Source organism: Amia ocellicauda, chromosome 6, assembly GCF_036373705.1.
Source record: "Amia ocellicauda isolate fAmiCal2 chromosome 6, fAmiCal2.hap1, whole genome shotgun sequence".
Taxonomy (NCBI): Eukaryota; Metazoa; Chordata; class Actinopteri; order Amiiformes; family Amiidae; genus Amia; species Amia ocellicauda.
In genome coordinates, this window is record NC_089855.1 from 32,879,530 (window position 1) to 32,904,385 (window position 24,856).

Here is a 24,856-nt window from a genome sequence, read left to right on the forward strand (position 1 = left end):
CGTTCCACCACATCCCAAAGATGCTCTATTGGGTTGAGATCTGGTGACTGTGGGGGCCAGTTTAGTACAGTGAACTCATTGTCATGTTCAAGAAACCAATTTGAAATGATTTGACCTTTGTGACATGGTGCATTATCCTGCTGGAAGTAGCCATCAGAGGATGGGTACATGGTGGTCATAAAGGGATGGACATGGTCAGAAACAATGCTCAGGTAGGCCATGGCATTTAAACGATGCCCAATTGGCACTAAGGGGCCTAGAGTGTGCAAAGAAAACATCCCCCACACCATTACACCACCACCACCAGCCTGCACAGTGGTAACAAGGCATGATGGATCCATGTTCTCATTCTGTTTACGCCAAATTCTGACTCTACCATTTGAATGTCTCAACAGAAATCGAGACTCATCAGACCAGGCAACATTTTTCCAGTCTTCAACTGTCCAATTTTGGTGAGCTTGTGCAAATTGTAGCCTCTTTTTCCTATTTGTAGTGGAGATGAGTGGTACCCGGTGGGGTCTTCTGCTGTTGTAGCCCATCCGCCTAAAGGTTGTACGTGTTGTGGCTTCACAAATGCTTTGCTGCATACCTCGGTTGTAACGAGTGGTTATTTCAGTCAAAGTTGCTCTTCTATCAGCTTGAATCAGTCGGCCCATTCTCCTCTGACCTCTAGCATCAACAAGGCATTTTCGCCCACAGGACTGCCGCATACTGGATGTTTTTCCCTTTTCACACCATTCTTTGTAAACCCTAGACATGGTTGTGCGTGAAAATCCCAGTAACTGAGCAGATTGTGAAATACTCAGACCGGCCCGTCTGGCACCAACAAACATGCCACGCTCAAAATTGCTTAAATCACCTTTCTTTCCCATTCAGACATTCAGTTTGGAGTTCAGGAGATTGTCTTGACCAGGACCACACCCCTAAATGCATTGAAGCAACTGCCATGTGATTGGTTGGTTAGATAATTGCATTAATGAGAAATTGAACAGGTGTTCCTAATAATCCTTTAGGTGAGTGTATATTTTATCAATGGCATACTCTACAATATATTTTGCTAAGAAGGCTACATATATGGTAAGTATGACAATGTATTTTGAAATATATTTATTTTCAAAACACATATATTAAAATATATTGCAATATATTTCATTTTCGTAAGGGTAGGTTGGTCTGACTACACCAAATGAGTTGAGGAATTAGTTGTGCAAGACATTTTTTACAGACACATTATCATGCACTGGAATTATTTAATGAAGGAAGCAATAGGATTTGCTATATGGAACCAAATACTTGAAAGTGGCTTTTGAAGTAAATAAAGTGAAGCTTCTGGAGCCTGCTTTACCCTTTTGTTCATTTAGATTCAAATGAAGTATTTACCACCACAAATCTGAACAGACTCACCTTTTATAAATGTTTTATAGCAGCATTCTTTCTGACAGTATACTGTTTGCTCACCATCCCCCTTCCATCCACTTCAGCCCTGATTAAATATAATATATTTTTTGTCTGCATTTCAGTGAGAATCCCCAGTGCTGGAAGATTTGCCTTTACCTACTGTAGCCTTTACTTTATTTATTTATCTATTTCCTGCTGAGACTCTAGTTCCAGGGCGAGACAGGCACCCCAGGAGGTCTACACTAAATTTAATTCTCAATCTTGATACTTCTGCACAAGGCAGACCAGTGGTTATATTTCACACCACATATTGTGCTTTAAAAAAAGAGACCACGTTTTTATTTTAATCTGATTTTGTTTGTTTTATTTTTAATAGTTAGGAAACCATTTTCAGTCCTAAGAGCTCATTGGGTTTCTTGGAAGAAACAGAATGACTCACAATGATGTTAATTAGTTATTAATTAGTGTTATTTTTAAATGCACAAGAAAGGAAGTCTGTTGTTTTCACTTCCACAAAATAATGATTCTGTATTTTTTTAACATGATTTTAAGTGGGACTATTAGTGACTATTGTACAAGGGTTTAGGGGCTTTTCAAAGGCCTCTGTTGTTGCACAAAATAATTGTATTTTAATATGTGGAATGGAAGCATGGTAGTGGCAGGATCTTCCTTGAATCCTGTGACTTTGATGTACAAGTGTACATTCTTTCCTATGTGTTGGTCTAAAGCAGAACTTACTGTAAGAAGTCTATTTCACAGTCTGTAGTTATTGTACACATTCTGCTCAATACCTTGAAAATGAATTACTTCTGTATTGAGTTGGGTGTTGCTGTTCATTTTGAGTATATTGGAGTACCATTAAAAACACCAGTAAAGCGCTGTGCTTCACAGTGATCTATTTGAGTAATGTTACTAAGCAAAACAAGCAAAACTTTGCAATAGTGTCCAAAAATTCCTAATGTATTAATGTACAAATATATTGATGTGAACACAAGAATATCTCCTTCACTTCCTCTGAGCTCTGATGTTGATCACATGAATCAGCCCTTACCCCAACCCTAGTCTGTAACCCTGTACTTAACCCTGATCCTGACCCTAACTTTACCTGTTACATGTAATTAACATCAGAACTCACAGGAAGTGCATGGGATATTCATGAGTTATTACTGTGGTTTTCATATATTCATTCAATAGGAATTTAAAGAGTGACCAACTAGTAAATTATCCTTTCAGATCAAGTTAAGTGTCTTACATTAATTATCTAACCTATATTTCCTTTTAATCTAACGTGAACATATGTATGATATTCCAGTAGTAATTATAAAGATTTGAAATACCTAAACTTGAAACTGAAACAAATTATACCTTCAGTGCATGGACAGGAAACCTTACGGTAAGTGGTTCTTTTGCATTGTTTTCAGATTATGTTCAGTTTTAATTTTAATGGCATTCTATGGATTTATATCTGCAAATGTCCAAGAACTACAGATTTCCTGTTTGTTGTTTATACTTTGACAGAACCAAAATGCTCAGTTTTACTCTTCCTAGCCATGCATCCAAGGAGTATCATGAGATGCATGCCTGAGGAATTTGATGTGAGAATAATATATATTGTGAGAACCTTTCAACTCATTTGAGACTTGAGCAAAACATTGCTGCTCATGATTATTAAAACAAATGAAGACAGGAATCAGGCCTGCGGGTCTCTCAGTTCGATAGGATGTGCAATCATTGCTTCTTGCTGTGTGTCTCTTGCTACTCTTTCTGGTAGCAGTCTGCGGGCTGTGTCTGCCAAAGTCATGATGTCTTGTAGTGCTTTGGAACAGTGGGGGGCATGTATAAATGGATCATCCTATATAATGTATGGCACTCTCTGTCTGCTGGGAAGTACGTGCAATAAATGTAATGCCTAGACCGAGCAAGGTACATTAGTCAATAAATCTCAGTCATCTTGCCAACAACAACTTTATTATTTTAGCTATAGTTGACAGTTCATTATCTAGCAGTATTCAAAAGACATTGATGCTAAATAATATTTCTGTGTGGGTTAACAAGGTGAACATGTTTTGCCTTAAAGGAGTTCCAAATTATTCAGAATGTATTCATACATTTTGTGTTTTGCTCAGTGTGCGTTCAGTGGAATTAGCCAATATCTATTTAGATATAGCCATTTCAAATGCAAACGAAGTTTCCAATTATAAACAGTGGTTGAATATACTTTGCAAGACTAAAACCAAAGCTGGACAGGGAAGCAATTGTATCAGGCACTTTTATACTTAAAGCAAATGTTGTAACTTGTCTCCTCAGCCCATTTATTGAAATACTACAGGAATCTTTTCAGAACGTATAGTTTTCTAGACTAGTAGAAAAACTAGTTCCTTGTTTTAATTAAATATTTATTTTGAAAAGGTTTTATTTCTGTGTGTCTGGGAGAAAGTTGCTCTTAATGGTGATCAGTATCCATAATTTCAGAGACATTAATGCTGTATAATGTGAACACTGAGGGAAAGCTATAATGAAGTAATTTAACCACAAAAGGCTGAGTTAATGTGGGATAATTACAGATACATTAGTTATGAACTACAACACAGTGCAGACAAAGCATTTTATGTTGTTGCTGATGAAGTACAGCAGAGAGATCTTAAAATCAGTATAAATATGCTTTAATCTGAAGAATTATGCACGGAGATGGAATGAGTCTGATTAAGGTGCTTGTTTGTTATATATATGAGTTTTCATTCTAGCCTAAGAGCGAGAAACAAGCATTGCTATTGCTATGATTTGAATTCCCAAAAGCTTTTTTTGTTTGTTTTCCTATGCTGTTTAGTATTAGCTTTGAGCTAAACTAAGGGGTTATTTGTCAGTGATTTACAAATGCAGCTGTTCTCGTAAAGTCAAGCAGCGTCTGACCTTTTCAGTCTTATGCAGCAGAGTCATCTCATTTCTATTTTATGTATTCATTTTTTTCTCTTCCTTTTTATTATTATTTTATTTAACAAAGCCAAGAATTTGTCACTATGAATATTGTATGTTTGTACAAAAATAAATAAACAAATCCTGTATACTATATATTTATTTATGGTGGCTCATTGAGGCAAAAAGAAAAATATATTTAAGAAAAAAGAAAATGTCTGTGTTTTGTTTTTATCAGCCATTGTCTCCAGTCAAAGGAATTATGATATTTTAATATTATAATATATTATAAATAAATTATCTTATGATGATAGGATAACAGATACTCTTATCTTATATGGTTATGGCCTCAAAAAGTCTTGGTACTAGTTATCTATATCAGAATATAAGTGATAACTTATAAAGTTGATTAGCATGAGTTTAGTTATAGTTTAGTTTTGTATTAATGTTTATCAATATTATTATCATAACTAGTTCTTTAACTAATACTTTTTTATCTACAGACTAGTGGGTGAACTATGTCACCTCAGATTTTCTTCTCATTTGGTGTATTGAGCACAATTAATTCATTAGTTTTAGATGCATACAGTGAGCCAGGGGCAGAGAACACCCTAGTAACAAGTTCCTGTTCCTTAACTTGCAAAGCTATGGAGCTTTCAATGTATTAGTTTGTCCAGAAAGGAGATCATTGTTAAAACCATCTCCTGTAATGGCAAACACAGCTGCATCAAATAAGGTTTATAAGGTTGTCTATTTTACAGGTTATGTAAGGCTTAAGATGTGTGGGCTTAAGATGTAAGTCCAAATCTGCTTTATTTTTGGAAAACTATTGTATATCCTGGGTAGCTTGAGGACAATGACAAAACCCTTTTTTTTGTTAGTTTCTTGCTGGTTAAGTATGTCAGGTAAGAGTTGGATGTAATAGATAAAATGTCAAGGTAAAGGGTCATTCACTTTACTGTGCTGTATTTGAATGTATGTGTAAGGTGTATGTAGGTGTAGTTGGTGCCCAAGCTGTGCATTCTTCTAATCTTCAGTTCTAACTTTCTATATACTGAGAACTATAAAGTCTGGAACTTGATTTGAGGGTCCCAGTCCTGACTGCCTGGTGGATGAAAAATCACCAAAACAACAAGTAGGATACAGAAGCAGGTGTGGTGGTGACAAAATAAAGGGAATTGATGTATTGTATGCCTATGAAAAAATGAAGACGGATATCCCCCCTAGTAATTTCCACTACTGCCAGAACAAATTGAAAAGAGTCAACAAATTCCTATATATATAAGAACAGGTGGATAGATTCTCTCAAAGAGTCAGTGGGACACTCAGTTCTGAGATAGAGAGTAAAATGTGAGGGCTTTTATGGAAGTCTGCAAGGTGCCCAGATTCTGCTGAATTTGGAACAATAAATGAGTGAGCTGTCACTGAAAATCTACTACAGGGGCCTGTAAGACACCCATTGTGGCACTAAGAGCTCTTGTCAAGTAGTCAACTAATGCCAGTTGGTGCTCAGTTAAGGTATCAGTGGTGGCCTGCTGTAACAACACCTGAAGAATGGGGTGCCGTAACAATATCTAGCTAAATAGCTAAATTGCTAATAGTTGGGTTGGTCAGGAATGCCTAGGTTGAGTGGAAGGTCAATGAAGGGACTATGGAATCATGCTGGACATTTCCTGAAAAGTCAACTGTATAGTGCAGCCAGGTCCTGGAGAACTTCTGCAGGGTCATGCTGAGCAGGCCAGGACTGGAGCCTAAATGTGGGAGGTAGGTGCCAAAGAAAGTACTGACTCATCGTCAGGTACAGGGGTGAGAGCATTGAGAGCTTCAGAAAGGTGTTCACCAGGTGGATCTCTGGCAGGAGTGACTGACACTGGTAGGCAACAGAATGGGGTGTGTTTGAATATGGATGGTGAATCCAAACAGGTTGGTCATTGTTCATGGAAAGGCAGACATGAACAGTTCAGGTTTAGAAGCAATAATTTGTGTCCTGGACAAAAAAATGTGAATCTAATCTCTTTGCCACTGGAGAAGGATAGGAGTAATTTGTTGATGCTCACCCCTGGTTTGGAAATCTGCCATGTGAAACAGGCAGTGGGCATGTGACACATATCAAGGTAAATGGTGATCATATACTGGGTGTCATAAACTGGTCCCTCCTTCCAAAACTTTAGTTTTACTATTTGTTTGTTAGAAATGTACTGATTCACCTGGCTTGGTTTTGGTCAATTGATCAAACAATATAAATACCAGAAGTTATACAGTGAACATTTACCTAACAGACAGTCCCATTGAGGTTTAAATTGGAATACAGAATAAATATTTTATGCCACACGACATGTCACTTTGAACGTTTGGATTCAGATGACCAGTCTGGCCAGTATTCCTCAAACATGACACAACTACTTGATGTGATTGGTAAGTTGTTCATATAGACATGTTCAAGATTGTGCTAAGTAATAGTTGGTCTTATCTTATAAAAAGGTTAAATGGTAGAGAAGTTATACTGAAAATATTGAAGTTGCTAATGGAAATATAATTTGTATTTCAGTGCTAAATTCTATTCTAAGATGTGATTTTGTTTGTATTATTATTATTATTATTAGTAGTAGTAGTAGTAGTATTATTATTATTATTATTATTATTATTATTATTATTATTATTATTATTATTATTATTGTTTCTCACTAAAAAGTGGGGATATATCATTGCATTTCAGTGATCCATTTCTGATACCTGTTCTTTTCCAAGTAACAAGGAAAAACACTAATACCATCTTGACATCTGAGCAGTCTCATTAGCATGCAGTGTTTTCATACATTTCAATCATGATCAATAATGCAAATGTCAAGGTCTATCCTATCTTTTAAACTACTAAAGTCTCACCTCCCATACCACTGCCATTGCTTACTTTATAATACCAAGAACTAAATGTAGTACTTTCATCCTTTGAAAGTTAGATATGGGTGATACAAGTTAAGTATTCCTAGATTTATCATGTGAAAGTACTACAAATAATTCGGAATAATTATTATTACAAGAAAAATTGTGTAAACAGTCATTATGTATTTGAATTAATTCTCCCCAAATAATGCAACTCCCTACCTATCTACATCTTTTGGGGAGAATTGTGAAAATGGTTTAATTCCTGTTTGGAAATCAAATAAATAAGTAACATGTTTCCATTTTTGTAGTAATGGACCAATTTCTTGATGACTGTACCAATGCTAAAGTTGTTTATCTAGCAGCCCCACTCTCTCAGTTCATTAAGATGTAAATATCTATTGGTTATGTATATTGAAAGCTTTTCAATTGGCTCCTTTGCTCTTCTTTGCCCTAGAAATTAACTTGTGCTGGTACAGACAACTTTGAAACTGGGCCTAAGGTGCGTCTAGGACTGGGCAAACCCAATACATTTTTCCACCATCTGGCTTTTAATGAATTCCTTCTGAGGCAATATTAATCTTCATAATATTAATTAGCAGAAAATATGTTGGTGCCAGGGTATAGCTGGATCACATTCTCTAATCATCATTTGTACTCTAACAACGAGAAAATGACTTTGTTAAACGGAAGCGCCAACGAAGACTCTTGTCAGTCATGCTTGCATTATGATATCCAAGTGGACAGGTTTTTAGTTGGAAAGAAAATCTAGATGCCTTTTGAGGTCGCAAAGAATACGTTTGATATAGTCAAATTCAGGTGCATTGCCTAGTCCTACAGCACGTGCTTTTTTATTAAGTTGTATTTTGCTTTGACATGTTCAAGAAGCTGGGGCTGTCTTTAATTTGCTCTCCTTACTTTTCTTTCTATCTATTTTTTCTATCATATTTTGCTAATGCCTTGCCATTATTGCAGATCATGTCAATGGACATTGCACTAGTCCCACCTCACAGCCCTGCAACACTGGGAAGCGCATCTCCAGCACTGAAGGCACTAAGCTCAATCGCCGAGGTCCTGGCCGGCCTCCTTTCAGAAAAGCCCAGTCTGCTGCTTGCATGGAGATCTCTTTGCCTGTCTCCCACACAGAAGGTGTGTGCTTGTCTAAACCTGTTTTACTATTTGCATGCCCACCTCAGGTCTTGACTTCATGCCTGCACGGTTTCCTTAGAGGTGGATAAAAACTAGTTGCTTCTACATGAACATCAGATGTTGCTCAAACCTGCACGTTTGAGTGCTAGGTGGTGCACTGGACTCATTCATGTCAACTTTGGTCTGTAGAAGCAACTAATTGTTGACCTCCATTGCATAAGAGTCTCTACGATTTTCACCTGCAACCTCTGAGATGTCAGAAATGTGCTGAGAGTAAGCATGGAAAGGTGGGAAAAGAAGTTGTCAAAATGTATTACGTCCCATGAAATGTGATCAAATGGTTCTCAGCTCAATGTCACAATCATGGAAACTCTGTGTGCTTCAGACACAAAACTGTATGTCAACCCCACATGATAACTAAAGACATCATCTGACCCCAAAGTATATCTTCATGCTTTCAGTCAGATTTAGCTCTTACTAATGAAGCCTAATCAAGGCCTACCATAAATACTTCACATCAACTACACCTAATTTGCTTTGCTAATAACAGCAACATACATGGTAACATGGAACAACATGCCACCTTATACATTTACAGTACATAGTATCTTGCAATTAGATGGTAAAATAAAATTTAAAAGGAACATTTTTCACTCATACAGACCCCTACCTCTCCCTCTTCCATTACAAAACTACTTACTAACACCATCCTCCTGCTTAAAAAAGTATGTTATGAGTTAAAAGTATTATGTATGTCATTCTCTTTTTCTGACATGATCTCCAACAAAAGACACCTATACAGTTATACCCACAGAATAATTATAGTATTAACCTTCATAAAACCACATTATTAGTTTGTCAATTTACACTACTGGTATTTGGGTAGGTAATTGTTTTCTGTAATGCAGCCCTGTCTATGCATGCAGTATCTGTCTTGTCATCTGAGCTGCCAATTGTTTGTAAGCAACCCCTGTTTGTATCCTCTGTGCAGGCAGTTCAGGTGGGTAAATCTGTTTCATGTTCTTTGTGTTTTCCCTCCACAGAATATTCAACTGTCTAACTAAAACATTGTTGTCCCCATACACCAGGTGTTGTGTGTCCTCACTGTCTGTATTTCTAAAAGAGAATGCTACCTTTGGAAATGAAGACAAGTTGACAACCCTGGTCCTGGAGGACCCCCTACCCTGCTGTTTTTTGTTCCAGCCGAGCTCTCAATTATTTAATTGAACCCTTAATTTAAGTATTAATTTGCTTACATTTAACTTCGTGTAACTGATAAAAAAGTTGGTTCCTTAGTAAGATGAATTCCATATACAATGTTATACTTAACTTAAAACCCCTACCCCTTTAAAATAATGAAACGGCTCTGATTTAGGAAATTATTATTTAAATTGAGGGTTTGATTTAGTAATTGAGAGCTCGGCTGGAACAAAACCAGCAGGGTAGGGAGTCCACCAAGACCAGGGTTGAGAACCACTTACATAGACTATGTTGTCCAAGAAAATCACGAAATGTTTTCTATAAGAAACCTCCTGAGCATGATCACTTTATTAGAAGAGAATTCTGTTATACATCATTAATTTCTTTCATGTTACATCAGGTATTTTATGCATTGTGGCAAACTTTATGGTTGCTCCCGATCAGAGCATTGTCCTGCTGGTAACTTCTCGGCCACACGTGACTATTGAAAAAAATTACCATAGCTGTAGTGAGAGGATATCGCATGAGAGCACATTTTTGTGTTGCCTGTTAGTCAGTGGTACAGTGTTAAGGTTTTCCCTATGCACTGACTGAAAGGAGACGTTCAATACCAATTTAGTAATTTCACAGACTTCTAGGTGTTCTCTACATATTCAGATTGTTCATAGAGTCCTGTCAGTCCTGCTTTTTTATTAGAACAGTGCACATTGCTCCTAATTGGGAGCCAGTGTTTTCTTTCATTTCCGTTGGAGGTTTATTTTGGTGGATCAGATATCTTCCTTATCAACTAATCCTACATTGAACATGGCAAGGCTAGATAGACTCATATGGACTTTAGTAAGAGCAGAAGCATGTCAGAAAATATATTTAATTTGACTTGTGATGTGCCAAATGCTTCAAGTAGTGAAAAACTCTATTCAGCCCTCAAGTGTTGTTATATTTATTTATTTATTTATTTTAATTGTACATTCCCTAAATCGCCCACTGGAGAAGGGATTTTACTAAAACTTAAAAATCTACCTTCGATAGTCAGCAATAAATGTACTTACTGGATTCGCTTCACATTCTCATTAAAATTCTTGTGAGGTGATTCTACAGTAAATGAAGAAAAAAAGGTCAGTCATTTTCTTTCTTCTTAAAAATTAGTAAGCTTACATTCCTTAAGCCTCTTTTATTCCGTCTTACTCACAGACCTAACATAGTGTCCCACACAAATCCCTCTAAAGCTTAGCACCTGTAAAAAAAAGTTGAGATAATTTAATCTGCTCATTCATATTATCTCTGGATGGCATAATCTCTTAAGGAAGATGAGACGCCCCAAAGAAACATGATTACTTTTTTTTTTAATATGGAGAACTTTGACAAGCACGAAATGGCAGATTAATTAAAGGGAGGTGTTTTTTAATTATTAATTTTCACTTTAAAGTTCATGGCTAGAGGACACAAAAGTTTAAATGCGCAACACGGTTGTGATGTATGTTTCCCACCGTACTTAGAAAAATGAGCACATATGAAACCAAAAATCCCAAATTAACTCAAATAGAGAACGCGCCATGTCTGCAGTGTTCAAGAAAAAGACTCTTTCACTGAGGCATTTATGTATTTAAGATACCCCTTATGAGCAACACAACTTTTTCATACCAGATTTTGAATTGGCTCAATTTAAATTGCTGACCACAAATGTGAGGATTCGAGACAAAGTAACCAGCCTCCAGAGATGTAGACTTGAGTCAAGTGACCTGGGACTCGAGTTAACTCGAGTCAGAATTTATGATACTTGGGACTTGACTTGAAAAAAGCTGAAATTACTTAGACTTGGCTTAGATTTGGCAATCACTGACTTGTGACTTGACTCGCGGGTGTTTTACTTGGCATGACTCACTTTTCAAATTTTTATGTTGTTTGTTATTGTACATTTTTTGTTACATTCAAATGGATGCGTGGCAGTCCAAGGATGAATACAGTGCTAATTGTGTCAGGGCCTGTCATACTATGTGTCCTTGGGCACAGACTCTCACCAAAGACAATAGAGAGCCAAAGTGGTGTCACCACTTTGTAGGCACTAGCGTATGAAAATTAGCATCCGGTTCCTAACTAAAAAATCCCATTCATTTTTCCAATAGAGATTCAGAAAAATCACTCAAATAAGGTCTAAGGATGGACTAATTCTATGACCGCATCGTGCACAGATGAGTGACAGGGTTCTGTCCAACTTGATATTTTGCAAGTGCAATCCTCTGTAGTACAAGTAAAATACTTAATTGACATCTAGCAACATGGTTGATGTTCTTCTACTTATGTTCAGAGTAAGGCTCAATAGTAGTAGTGTGGATTTTCTGCTTTGGACCAAAAAGAAAACCCATATTCACATTTTGTCCTTGGATTTTGTCCCATGATTCACCAATATATATAGGGAACCTAGTGTGTGTATATATACTATCACACATTATTTCAGTGATATATAGACAATAAAACATGTTTTTTTTTATAATCTGCTGTGTTATGTATTGTATTTCTTAAAGTATAAAGATCATAAGTGGTAGTTAATTATAAAAGAGACTTGAAGACTTGAAGCTCAAAATTGAAGACTTGAGACTTCACTTGACTTGTAGCTCAATGACTTGGGACTTACTTGCACTTGAAGCAGAGAGACTTGGGACTTACTTGGACTTGCAAAATAATGACTTGTTGACAACTCTGCCAGCCTCTGAAACATGCCTTGCCAATACAAATGTTCAGTTGTTGGTGAAGTTATCAAGATTATCCAGAAATGTATCAACTTTCTAGTTGACCTGATATATTTGATAGATTTGACATGTCTCATGATGGAATGCTCTGCAGTACACTTTTGTCAATTTTTCCCCTACTGTGATACAATTACACTGACTGGAAAATTGTGCTATTTTAGGTGTATGGCATGTCAAGAAAAAGACCAGAAAGGAATGAAAATGTTCTCAATCTTAGTTAATATATCTTGGGGTGTGAATAGGCAAAAATAACAACAACACACATCATGCTATTCTGGGGACTGTTTATTTCAGGAATGTCAGACCATTTTAAAAAAAAGAGCAGTCTTCACCAGATAAGGATGTCTTGACAAAGGGAAACAGTACCTCTGACTGGAAAGGAAAGGAGATGTACAGATTCATTTAAAAATGTCAGTGAGTAGACTGGCTGAGAAATGACATGGATTTCATAAATGCTATGTGACTTTGTCCTGAGGGCCTGCTTAATCTTTCTGCTCTGTGGGAGCTATTAATTATTAACAATATCCTTGTGAAATGGGGTAAGAGTTTTGCGCATTCACAGTACTGCACTGCCCTTGAGCGTTGTATAGCATAATAATAACAAGACTACAAGTACCACCCACAAAAAAAAACTGCCAATGCTCTCAAAACAAGGGTATTTTCAGCAGCCAGCTTGTAGTTCTCTTCCCAATAGCACTATTGTCTGGTTGTACAATGTATACCACAGCTGCAGTAGAGCCATCCCTTTCAGATAACTTTGACTGCATTTATTTGAATTATATTAAGAATCTGGATTTACATGTGAATTTAGAGAAATATAAAAACAACCTCTTTCCTTTCCTCTCTGTTGATATAATCATTTAATCTCTTCCTTGTCACACTGCGTGGTGTATGTGTTTGTATTGTGTCTTTTGTTTCTGCTTCCATTAAGATTTGACATGTGAAATTACTGTTCTAATGGAAAGGTCAGCCCGTTTTTGTTTTTCTGAAAATAGCCTCTGCAGGGACGGCGGGAAAGGGGATGAGATTAAAAGGCATACGGAAGTATATCCTCGCCAGGTCGCAATGCCGCACCTGCGTGCGCACAGGGAAAACCGGGAAAGATCATACAAAAGCCGTTAATATGGTCTTATGCTAATCATGGGCTGATTTTAATCCCTAGTTGGTTAGTCATCATGCCCCACCACCCCCCTCAGACAATGACGATAATGAATCATAATGACGTTGGTTCGAGAAGAAAACAATTGAAGCCACAATTCTACAATTCAATGATTTTGCATTACAATATGCGCAACATGTAGGAAACTTTATATTTTTTGCTTTATCCATCTGAGTTTACAAGACACTCAATCCTGAGTTATGGGATATCAAAAAATCTTCATCGATTATGAGATACATCTGTCTTAGGGAACTGTTATTAAAACCATTATTAAAAGGTCAGCATTGGTGAATTGGACCCAGCACTCCTACACATACACACACAAAAAATGATTTGCCTAAATCTGCCTGATTGCTGTGAGACTTCATTGCAGCGGTCTCTAACACTGGTCTCAGATGGTGACACACTTCTGTTTTTTATTGCAATCAAATTCTCAAGGACATACTTGAACCCGTAATGGTCTTAATCAGTCACCATTAGCAAGATCCTTAACCAATGATTCAAGACCAATATAAAAACCTGATGGCTTGGGGCTCTCACAGACCCCATTTTAGAAGCATTGTTACTTCTTGGATAAAAAGGGTTGTACATGTGTCCTGGTGGTGACAATTGCCCACTCGAGTCTTAGATGTGTTTCCAGCACTGTAGGGAAATAGAATTGAAAAAGGAAAGAAAGAACTACGTGGAAAAACTTCAGTGTGCGTTCTTGTTTAAAGTTGTCTGAATGTCACAAAACCCAGTGGTGTCATTCCTTGTCTCCTGCACTCTTGTTGTGTTGCTGAAGCATTGCCCCTCCCATCCTTGTTCTCCCTCCTTCCTCCCCCTTCCTCTCTTATGTCTGAACCTTTGTGTTCTGTCAGAGTGGCACTGTCTTTGTTCGTGAACTAACAATTAATCTTAATGAAAATTAATTCCCAGAAGAAGAAACTGTTTGATCTACCATCAGAATTAACAAAATATTTCTTTAAATATATATATTTTAAGCTGGATTAAATCAAAACTTCGACCCACTCACATAAAGCAAACTACAGACCTGTGCTTCATAGCAGGTATATTCGTGAGTAAACAAAAGGGGTATCTGACTTAAGTACAGGTTTTTTCATTTTTTATTAGCAGGTGGGTCAAAGATTTGTCTTAATCTGGTGCATTGTCATGTTTCCCCTTCCATTTACCACAGTCTAACACAATTAATCTCTTATTACTTAGCCAGACAAAATATCCATGAGAGTTTGCACAGCACAAAAACACCATTTATTTTACACTGCGGGTCTTGTGAATTACATCTTCATCTTGCCCAAATGAGCATGCTTACTTCAAATAGAAAGGCAGAATCTATCCATCTAGCATATATCAAATTGTATCATAAGAGCTTTACAGATTGCTTTTGAGAAAAGAGTGAAAATTACCAGGTCCATGTTTTAAAGTCCAACTTATTTTCTGTCAGGGTTTACTGGGGTTCTATATTGAATTCCTGAAAACCAAAAACCTAATCAATATTATATACCTTCTAGGAATTGGAATTTAGCACTGGTAAATACCAAAAAATCATTTTATGCATCCAAACAGATACTCCTTTGCACAATTAAAATCTTCACAGCAGATAGCACAACTCACACTGTGCCTGGAAGGTTATCTATGATTATGTATGTATATATGTATGTACTCACTTATTAATTTGTTTACACACACTTTTACATAGAGTGACCTACAGTTTTCACAAGATATTTCACATAACACAATGCAATAAGGTACAAAAAGATGCAAGGAACTTCATACCTGACTGCACCTCTGACATTTTTGCTTGACATGGACCTGTCACGTAGAATCCCAGGGCTACCACATGTCACTGTGCTTAGGTCCACTCAGTTTGGTTCAGTTCTTACTGTGTACTATTGAGCTGCAACTTGTTTCTGTCCCTGAACTTGTCCCTTTTGCAATGCACACCTGTTTTGGGGGAAGAGTAGGTTACGCTTCCAGACGGGCAATGCTTCAGCAATTACACGGAGTCAGTATTTACTCACATGACGAGCACCACGCTGCAACTTACTCATGGAGTGAAAAAGGTAAGAGACTTCCGCTACATTGACCAAGCTTCATTCGCTGTCCCTCAGTGGTGTCCAGGAGAAGTGGTTTCGTAGGACTCCGCTTGCAGTGAGACAGTAGTGAGCTCTTAGTAGTGGGTACGCCTTTTGTTTCTAAGACTGAAAATGTTGCCATCTTTGAGAAACAGGACACACTATTATATCCTATATCTTCTATCATTTAAATTAGTGGTTTAAGATACAAGAGTTTAGCAGAAAGTGTGTGGAGAATATATTGACCCAAAAGCTCTTGCTTACTCTTATGGGCTCTGTGGAGTTTGAAGACATTATGTGTTAAGCGCCAAAAGTTTGACTGACAAAGTGTGTCTTACTTTGTCATCTAAAAAGGAATGCCACCCCTTCTTTTTAAAAGTGTGAAGAGAATATTGTGACTTACAAAGACTTGTCATCATCCTTGATTCAGCTGGTCTCCTTCTTTACAATTTTGCAGCTAATATGCAATGACATAGGTTTCTGTTCTGGGAGAAAATAAAATAAAAATAAAAGACCAGATTCATTTAAAATCACGCATTTATAGTACTCAGTAGCACTTTACATAGGTTACACTCTTTTAAAATGTATTTGAATGTGTCGACAGTGTGCGCATTTCTAATTTGTCATATATAACAAAAATAAATGGATCATGTGTTTTATATTCAGCTTTAATGAATATGCATCCTTGTATTGTAAAACAGTATGTTAACAATCAATTTGATACATTTAAATACTCAATGAAAATAATATTTTCATATTATTACTGTATTAATACATCCCAATTTCCATGTGTGTATACTGCAGGTTGGATTTACAAATGATTGTGCCCTAAGTTGCAGTTTATAAGGATTTATAGATATGTTTAGAGAATCAAGAACAATCCAGTGTTCAACATTCTAGAGATACCTGTAGAATGACTAACCTGACTCCTGCTTTGACTGCAGTGAGAGATTGGCATATAGTGTCATTTTCAGAGAGGGCCATTCCATAAGTTCGATTCGTGAGAGCAAAAGTGTCTCTTGGTGTTCGGTCGCCGTCTCTGCACAGTGACACATTTTATTGTGGTTCTGGACATATTTATAAGTCCTTCAGAGTTGCAAGCCCACCAGAGTACAAAGCATTAGGGCACACTTTTGTTACAAATGTGGTAAACCTTTAAGTCCTGCATATAAGGACTTAAATTATAGCTCTCTTAAATTGTGAAACTTGCTCTTGGAAATTTACTGTTTCAGATGGTTAGGGAGTCAACAGAGCTGAAAAGACTACTACCTTCAAATGATTTCAATATTTCTTATTGGGTTCCCGTAGAAAGCCGGGAAAATTCGTTCAGCCGCTCCCGCAGCTCCAGCGTGTCCAGCATTGACAAGGAGACCAAGGAGGCCATCACTGCGCTGTACTTCATGGAATCATATGCCCGTAAAAATGACACCACCCTCTCGCCGTCTCTTTGGGTCGGCACAAGTTTAGGGGTGGTGTTGGCCATCTCTTTGAACCTGCCTGTCGGTGAGGAACAGCGACAAACTGAGCCCATCGTGGCATCACCGAGTGGTAAGAATTCATACATATGCTCTCTTGTAAAAGGCAGGTTTTTATTACCCACTATCTGGTGGCAGGTTTGTTCAATTCTTGTGTGTGTGTGTGTGTGTGTGTGTGTGTGTGTTTTAATTCAGCTGCATTGCATTTGCAGGGCTTTTGCCTGGCAAAGTTGAAGGCCATACAATTTGTTTCAGAATCCATGGAATGAAAGGGAACTTATATATAAAATACAGTTCCTTTTTATATTAAAATTGATTGGTTATTGAAAATTAAGTGGTTACTCTTTCATTAGAAGCATGGTCTTTTCAAAGCAATGCGAAACATCAGCAATCTAACATGCATAACCCTTCTCATTAACCCCAGAAAGGTCAAAACAAAATAAGCTTATTAACATACAATACATTGCACAATGTCTGTGTCTTACTTATTTTTCTCTGTTCATAAAGGTTTTTTTTATTCAAAGCTCACAGAATGTATTAACAATAAGTTTGACACTTTTAAATTGTAAATTTAAACATATATAACACTGTGAGGTGTCTATTAAGATCGCATAGTCAATATTGTAGCTGAAAATGACATTCAGGAACTATTTTATGCGGTGGAAAGTTATTTCCATATTTATCATTTTTAAATAATACTCGTTCAGGTACTTCTTTATTATTTAGAGTGTGAACCATTGTAAAGCAGTAATAATTAACTGTAATGTTATGTTTCCTGCTGGGGTAACATCACCAACAGGGGGCCTGCAACCTCATGTCCAGCTACTCGAGGTGTGATGTTATCTTTGCACAACACAACCCTGACCTGCATTATTCCTTTAATGAATGCAGGAAGTACTAACCATTGTATATTTGTATATGCCAATTAGGATCAATGTTAAAACTCTTCTCCTCTTCTCAGTATAAGCATCATAATAGTCACATTTAAACCTAGTTACACAAGGTGTCATATAAAGTTACTAGTTGACTATGAACGTGATAAATAGAATGTGGTTTGTAACTTTATATTTGTACTAGTTAGTTTGCTTTGTTTGACATTTTTTACTTTATTTATTTATTTTTAATAGCTACAGTATAGGTCTACTAGGACATTCAGTAAAGTAGAAATCAGTCTCCTTTGCTGTAATAATTTCTGGGATTAATTGGGGTTGTCCAATTGCACTTTTTATTTATTTAAAACTATGAATTTATTTGTTTATGTATACACCTTATAAACATGAAACATTATAAACCCAGCTCTCTACTCACACACTAGATATTTGTTTTGTTCCTCCTAACACAGTTCAGTTTGAAAAGGCAGGAGATAGAGACAAATCTTTTACAGTAAATGTATCCTGGGACCAGGAAAAGTTACTGAATTTCATGATCTTCCAGAGAGCTCCCAGATACACTGGGTCGTTCGGCCTTGCACCATCTGATGTGAGTGACTTAACTGATGTTCTTTTCTCCGCTCTTCTCCTCACTGGGTGGAACAGGCACAGTGCTGATGTTAAAAGGATCTGTGCTGACGTTTGCTTCCCTGGACTGCTCGGGGGGGCTAATTCACCAGCCTTACGAGGTGTGGAGAGACGCTCACAGTTTGGACGAGCACGAGAAACCCCGCAAGAGGAAGCTCGTCAACTTCTCTCCCTCCACTTCTCAGGATACAGTGGATTACCAGTTTGCAGTAATCTGCTCGGAAAAACAGGCCAAAGTCTTCTCACTGCCATCTCAAACCTGCCTTTACGTACACAACATCACAGAAGCGTCTTTTGTCCTCCGGGCTGACGTTGTTACACTTTGTAACAGCGTCTGCTTGGCTTGCTTCTGTGCCAACGGACATATCATGACTCTCAGGTACTTGTCTCGGTAGGGCCTCCCTTCTGTTTCACCCAGGCAAAATGCCATGAGTGTCATTTGAGGTTTAACTTCCACTGAGTTGAATCTTCAGCTTCATTTTTTTTTTAAGTCTTATTTCACTAGCTGAGCCCAGATTGAATGTGAACAGAAAGTATTGGAAAAAGGCCAATGTTTTGTATCTCTCTATATATTTTGTAACTCTATTCTATGAACAATTCTATAATATATATAGAAAACCTTATAGACACAATTTATTTTTAAGACGCATTAATCATAAAGTGTGTGATGTATTACCAACATGCAGTGCTGGTGCTACCATATTGTAGGCCTCTCCCACCAAGAAAAAAAACAAAATAAATTAAAAATAAATTATTTAAAATAAATCTGATACTTAAAAAAAACACAAATTGTTAATCCCTCATATTAGGGGGCACCTGGGTCTACTAGAGGCCTTAAGCAACCACTTAGTCAGTGGCACTAAAAAAGGAAAAATGTGCAATGTATACTACCGGTCAAAAGCTTTAAAACACCCCCATTTTTCCAGTTTTTATTGAAATTTAAGCAGTTCAAGTCCAGTGAATAACCTGAAATGGTACAAAGGTAAGCAGTAAACTGCTAGAGGATAAAAAAAAGTTTAGGTTAGCAAAAACTGAAAAATAATGTACATTACAGAGTTATATCTGTGGTACTACACCCTCTTAAGCAGTATTTGGGAGTGTTACACGTAGCTAATGTGTAACAAAGTTACACTGTATTCCTACAATGCACACATCATTTGGAATCTTATTCTCTTGGTTACCAGCGCGTTTAATTCTCAAACACATCCGATTTACAGTTTCCGTGTCGCCCGCCATCATTCAGAGCCCAGGGGGTAAATGCTCCGGGGGGGTGGGGGAGGGGGTCTCATGCAGACGGTCACAGTTTCCATCAGATTTCTTTCCAAATAGGCTTGTTTTGTTCAGAACAACGTAACGATTAATCCAGTATATATTATTATGATAATAAATATATATATATATATATATATATATATATATATATATATATATATATATATATGTTCTATCAAACACAGAGAAATTCAGATCCAATTATGTAAAATCGTTGTGTATTATTACACTGTAAACAGAGTTTTCCATCTTGACATTTTGAGCTCTCTACTAGTGTGTGTTGCTTCTACCAAAACATGGATGGTCTTGTTTTGATCAGTAGACTGTCTGGTTCCAGAATATGTCATATTTGTCAAGATTTTGTATTCCTGCTCAAACCAAGTATCCCCCCACCCCCCATTTCAGAATGTGGAGGGGGGGAGGTGCATAAATGCGAGGGGGGGGTATAAAAAACACATTATTCACATCAGAGAATGCTTCACATCGTTAGAAAGCTGAGAGTCTCAGCTTTCATGGGATACCAAACACTTGGTAAACAACACAACAGTGAAGAGTACACATGGGATTAAAGATACGCACATGGATTTGATGCCCTTTCAAGGGTACCAGAGTACAATTGTTTATTTGTTCTATGCTTTAATTTCAGAGTACATTGAGACATTAAACTGCATACATTTCTATGAAAACTGGATACACTGAGGTATTCTAAATCTTTTGACCAGTAGTATGTATACTTACATTTGATTCTTGCTTTAAACCAACACAAGTCTGAAGGGTCGTAAAGGCCCAGCTTTCTTAATCTGTATTCATACTGACTGTCAAACCCCCACATATCCTCCATAATGAAAACAATCCACATAGGTGACAGGCAGGAATTGGGCATATTAGGCTAAAAATAGGTGGATTTATGCATGTAGCCCAAAGAACGCCTTCAGGTATTTTATTACACTGTTTTCAGTCTTTCTATTATCTTCCTTTTCTTGTGTGTCCTTCTCTCAGATGGCAGACTTCTGTGCTCCCTGAGCCATAGAACGCTTGCAGAAGCATTTGACCAGTCTGCTGCCTCAGTCAAATATTTTGGTTCATAGGGGAGTGGGTTAGGAGGCTGTTTTTTGTTCCAGCCCACCTTGCAACTACTGAATATGTGCCTGATTAACTGGTTGTGTTTAATACTTCTCTCTAGACTCCAAAATGTGTTGTGGGTACTGTATGAGTCAATACTGTATGAGTCAAAGCACATGGTATACTATCAAAGACAAGTAAACAAGCAGACAAAGACATGACCGAAAACCAGAAGACAATGTGTCCATAACCCAAAATAAACTGAGATGTAAACCAAGCACACCCCGGTTGGTAAAACTACTGTGTGCTGATGCAGTTCTGGCATCCTGTATTGCAGCTTACCTAGTCTAAGGCCGATGCTGGATGTGAACTACCTGCCTTTGACAGACATGAGGATCGCACGGACTTTCTGCTACACCAATGGGGGGCAGGCCCTGTATCTGAGCTCCCCTACAGAGATACAGCGCATCACATACAGCCAAGAGATGTGTGACAACCTACAGGTCAGTCTGCAGTCCTCATTGCCTAACGTCAGTCTCCTTTCCCCAGAATCTGACTAAACCTACTGGTATGTTAGTGTGAATAATTGCATAAGTTAGAATGATACTGAGTCATGCCATAACAAGAGTCCAGTCAATTTGCAGGAAAGTAATGTTTAGTTCACTGACTTGCACTGTAATAACCTACACACCCTTTATATGTTTTATTTAGTGCCTATCTATTTTTAATTTATTTTTTAATGAAGTGGAGGTAAGAAATAGCATGTAAAAATACTATGGATTGATTCAACAAGAAAACTAAACTAAACATTCTCACATTCTCTACTTCATGTAGAAATATCCTTTTAATTTTAGCCGGTTGGTGTGATAATTCATTGTCATAATTAATAATACATAATAATAATGATGATGATGATGATGATGTCCTTTGAGTTCTAACAATAGTCTTCAGTAGCATTAAAATATCCTGTACTGCCACCTGTAGGTGTAATCCGTGCAATTTACACTGTGGTATTTTTGCAATTTACAATGATGCTTTTGTGGTGGTGTTTTTCTTTCTACTACCATTTTTGTAGTTTTGGTTTGGTTTGTAACATTTGTAACACTCACATTTATCCCCTTTGGTCACTGTCACTGTGTTTACACCACTTCCATCTAGAATAAAAGCTAATTATGTGTCTGAGGGGGTTATTTTGATGTAGTATTAGTTGCTTTACCCAAAGAGCTCTACAGGGGCTCCGTATATCCATAACATTCCAGTAAACCATTATACATCTTGGTGTTGGCAAGTTTTCTGTCAAGACAGATCAACTGTATTGATTTCCCCTGTGCAGCTCTGTCTGGTTATGTGCTGCAATGTTTCTGCTATGTGTTTCTCTCTGTTACAGGACATGCTTGGGGAGCTGTTCACTCCAGTGGAAACCCCAGAGGCTCAGAACAGGGGCTTTCTGAAAGGCTTCTTTGGAGGAAACGCCCAGACATTCGACAGGGAAGAGCTGTGTAAGCTAATTCTCCTGTGGCTTTCTGAATAAGTTAGAAATGCAATTAGCAGACCCAGATTAGCACTAGTCTTGGGCTATCCAATGTTATATTAAGTAGGGTCAATTGTGAAACCAGCTGTAAAGCAGGAAATGTTATCATTTGTAGCTCTATGTTCCTATCCTCTGATGGTTTGAATGGCCAGAGGTAAAAGTGGAAGATTAATTAATTAAGCCACTGGAAGTAATACATGTTTGGAAACTTCTGGCAAATCCATGTTGTGGAGTGTGAGAGTAATTGGACATAATTTGTCCTTAACCAAGCTATAGGACCCCTTCCCTTGCAAGGTGAAGAGAGCCAACAGGCTGTACTTGTTCTGGAGGGAGGTATGAGAAGTAGCTGAGGCTGGGATTTCTGGGCTCGATTCCTTATCATCTTTCCTGAACATTTGTCTAATGTGCACAGTTCTGTTACATTCGTGGACTCCCCATAGTGACCAACATGTTTTGTTTTGTCGTTGGTTTGTTTTCTTTTGTTTCCTTCTGTTTTGCTTTGGCCTTGGCAGTTGGGGAGGCTGCTGCAGGGAAGGCTTCCCGGAGTCTGGCTCAGCACATCCCAGGCCCAGGGGGTATGGAGGGCATGAAGGCCGCTGCGGGTGGGGTGGTGGGAGACTTGGCACGGGCCCGCATTGCGCTGGAGGAGAGAGGACAGAAACTAGGCGACCTGGAGGATCGTACTGCAGCCATGATGGCCAACGCAGAGTCCTTCTCCAAGCACGCACACGAGGTAGAGTACACTACAGTGTTTTGGTTTTTTTTACACTTCAAAAACTACATCAGAATCTTGCTAATGCTGTTACAAGTAGCATGGACAGTTACCCATCTCGCTGTTGATGTCCTGATGCATTTTCAAATGTAATGGTTTGAAGTCCACCCCCATGGCTCAGCCATTTCTGAGTCTGTTCTCAAGGCCAATATCATCAGAGCCTCCCAGAGAAAGACTTTTCTGGGATGTCAGCAATGGTGGCTGTGGCCCTGAGACGCCAGTAGTCGCATAGCACAAGTGAGCACACAGCATGCAAGATAGGCCAACAGAATGCCAAGCAGTTAATTCCCATATCCTCTGTGGCCACACTGTTTCCCAGCGATCAAGGGATCAGGTTAGAAACCACACTGTTTCTAGATGCATGGACACACATAGTTATTTAGTTATGTTTCATCATCAAAATGATGTGTATATCAAGTTGGTAACAAATAATAATATTCAAGACTTAAACTTAGACATTTCAACAGATTCTATAGTTGAAAAGGTGGGAATTGTTACCAGTGACATGTCTATGTCTGCTTGTTTTTTTCCACAGTTGATGCTTAAATACAAGGACAAGAAGTGGTATCAGTTATAATGTGCCAGGGGAGAAAACATGGCGTCTTTTCTTAGACAACGCCACCAGGGGGATGGACCGCAATGAATGAAGACTGGCTGTGCGTTCATGTGTTTACCCCAGTGATAAAATCTTCAGGATTACACTTGTGGGGGAAATAAGATTGGAAAACTTGCAGGCAGAGTTGACAGGACTTGGACTTAGTGCTACCAAACCTGGGGTCTATTGGTAAAAGTGAAAGTTTTCCCTGTTTTTCCTTTCCATACTGGATTACTGTCCCTTTCTGTTATGGAATCCTAACCCTAGAAACATTTTGGTTCACAGAACAAGGTAATCCATTAGGATCAATGGATGAAGAATGTATATATATATATATATATATATATATATACACACACACACACACACACACACACATATATATATATATATATATATATACAGGTGTGTGTGTACAGATTGGTATGCGGAATACTCTTAAGTTAAAAACAAAAACAGATTGCATGACACAATGAAAATAATCATAAAACTGCCATAATAATATGCAGCATGTTATTAATGAAAAAAAAAGGAAAACAATTTAAACAAATATTTCTTAGCGTTAGCCAATTATGAGAAAATACAATGTTTCTATTTTTTGAAATAGTAAAAAAAAAAAAAAAAAAAAAAAAAACATTAATCTGCTTTGCTAAAAGGCCAAAAGTTTCTAGGTCAGTTTGTCATTGTTTGTTTCTTTATTCCGCTATATCTTTGCTTCAGAAAAGATTCATCTCTGCAGATAAAGATTAATTATTTTAATTTCCCCTTTTAGTTTTTTCCAGCTCTAGTCGACTGAAGAATCTTTATCCCATTTGCAGGAATAGACAGAATACTGACAGACATATGCCTAAAATCATAGTTAACAGCTAAATGTGCTTTTTACCAATGTGTGTTTTATTTGTCACTCACTTGCACTTATTTTGTGTTCTGTTTCCTTCGGGGGTGGCTGTGTGTTTATATTAAATGAATTGGGGTGCAGTTTCCCCTATAAAATAGACACAGTCAAAAAGAATAAATAATCTCACAAATACAAAAATGTAACTTTTATGTAACTAAGGTGGTGAGTGTAACATACTTCTCAATGCTGTCATTCTTTTTTTTTTCTTTCTTT

The 24,856-nt window shown here is 37.6% G+C and overlaps 1 protein-coding gene across 1 annotated transcript in view; it reads left to right on the forward strand.

Annotated features, from left to right (window-relative positions):
* Positions 1-24,075, forward strand: part of stxbp5l (syntaxin binding protein 5L) — a 298,005-nt gene extending 273,930 nt beyond the window's left edge. The window contains exons 23-30 of the mRNA XM_066706964.1: positions 8,167-8,340; positions 15,411-15,509; positions 16,830-17,069; positions 18,532-18,892; positions 21,185-21,350; positions 22,235-22,346; positions 22,891-23,111; positions 23,686-24,075. Of these exons, the coding sequence (XP_066563061.1) occupies positions 8,167-8,340; positions 15,411-15,509; positions 16,830-17,069; positions 18,532-18,892; positions 21,185-21,350; positions 22,235-22,346; positions 22,891-23,111; positions 23,686-23,727 (1,415 nt within the window). The 3' untranslated portion in view covers positions 23,728-24,075. The remainder of the gene's footprint in view (positions 1-8,166; positions 8,341-15,410; positions 15,510-16,829; positions 17,070-18,531; positions 18,893-21,184; positions 21,351-22,234; positions 22,347-22,890; positions 23,112-23,685) is intronic.
* The last annotated feature ends 781 nt before the right edge of the window (positions 24,076-24,856 follow it).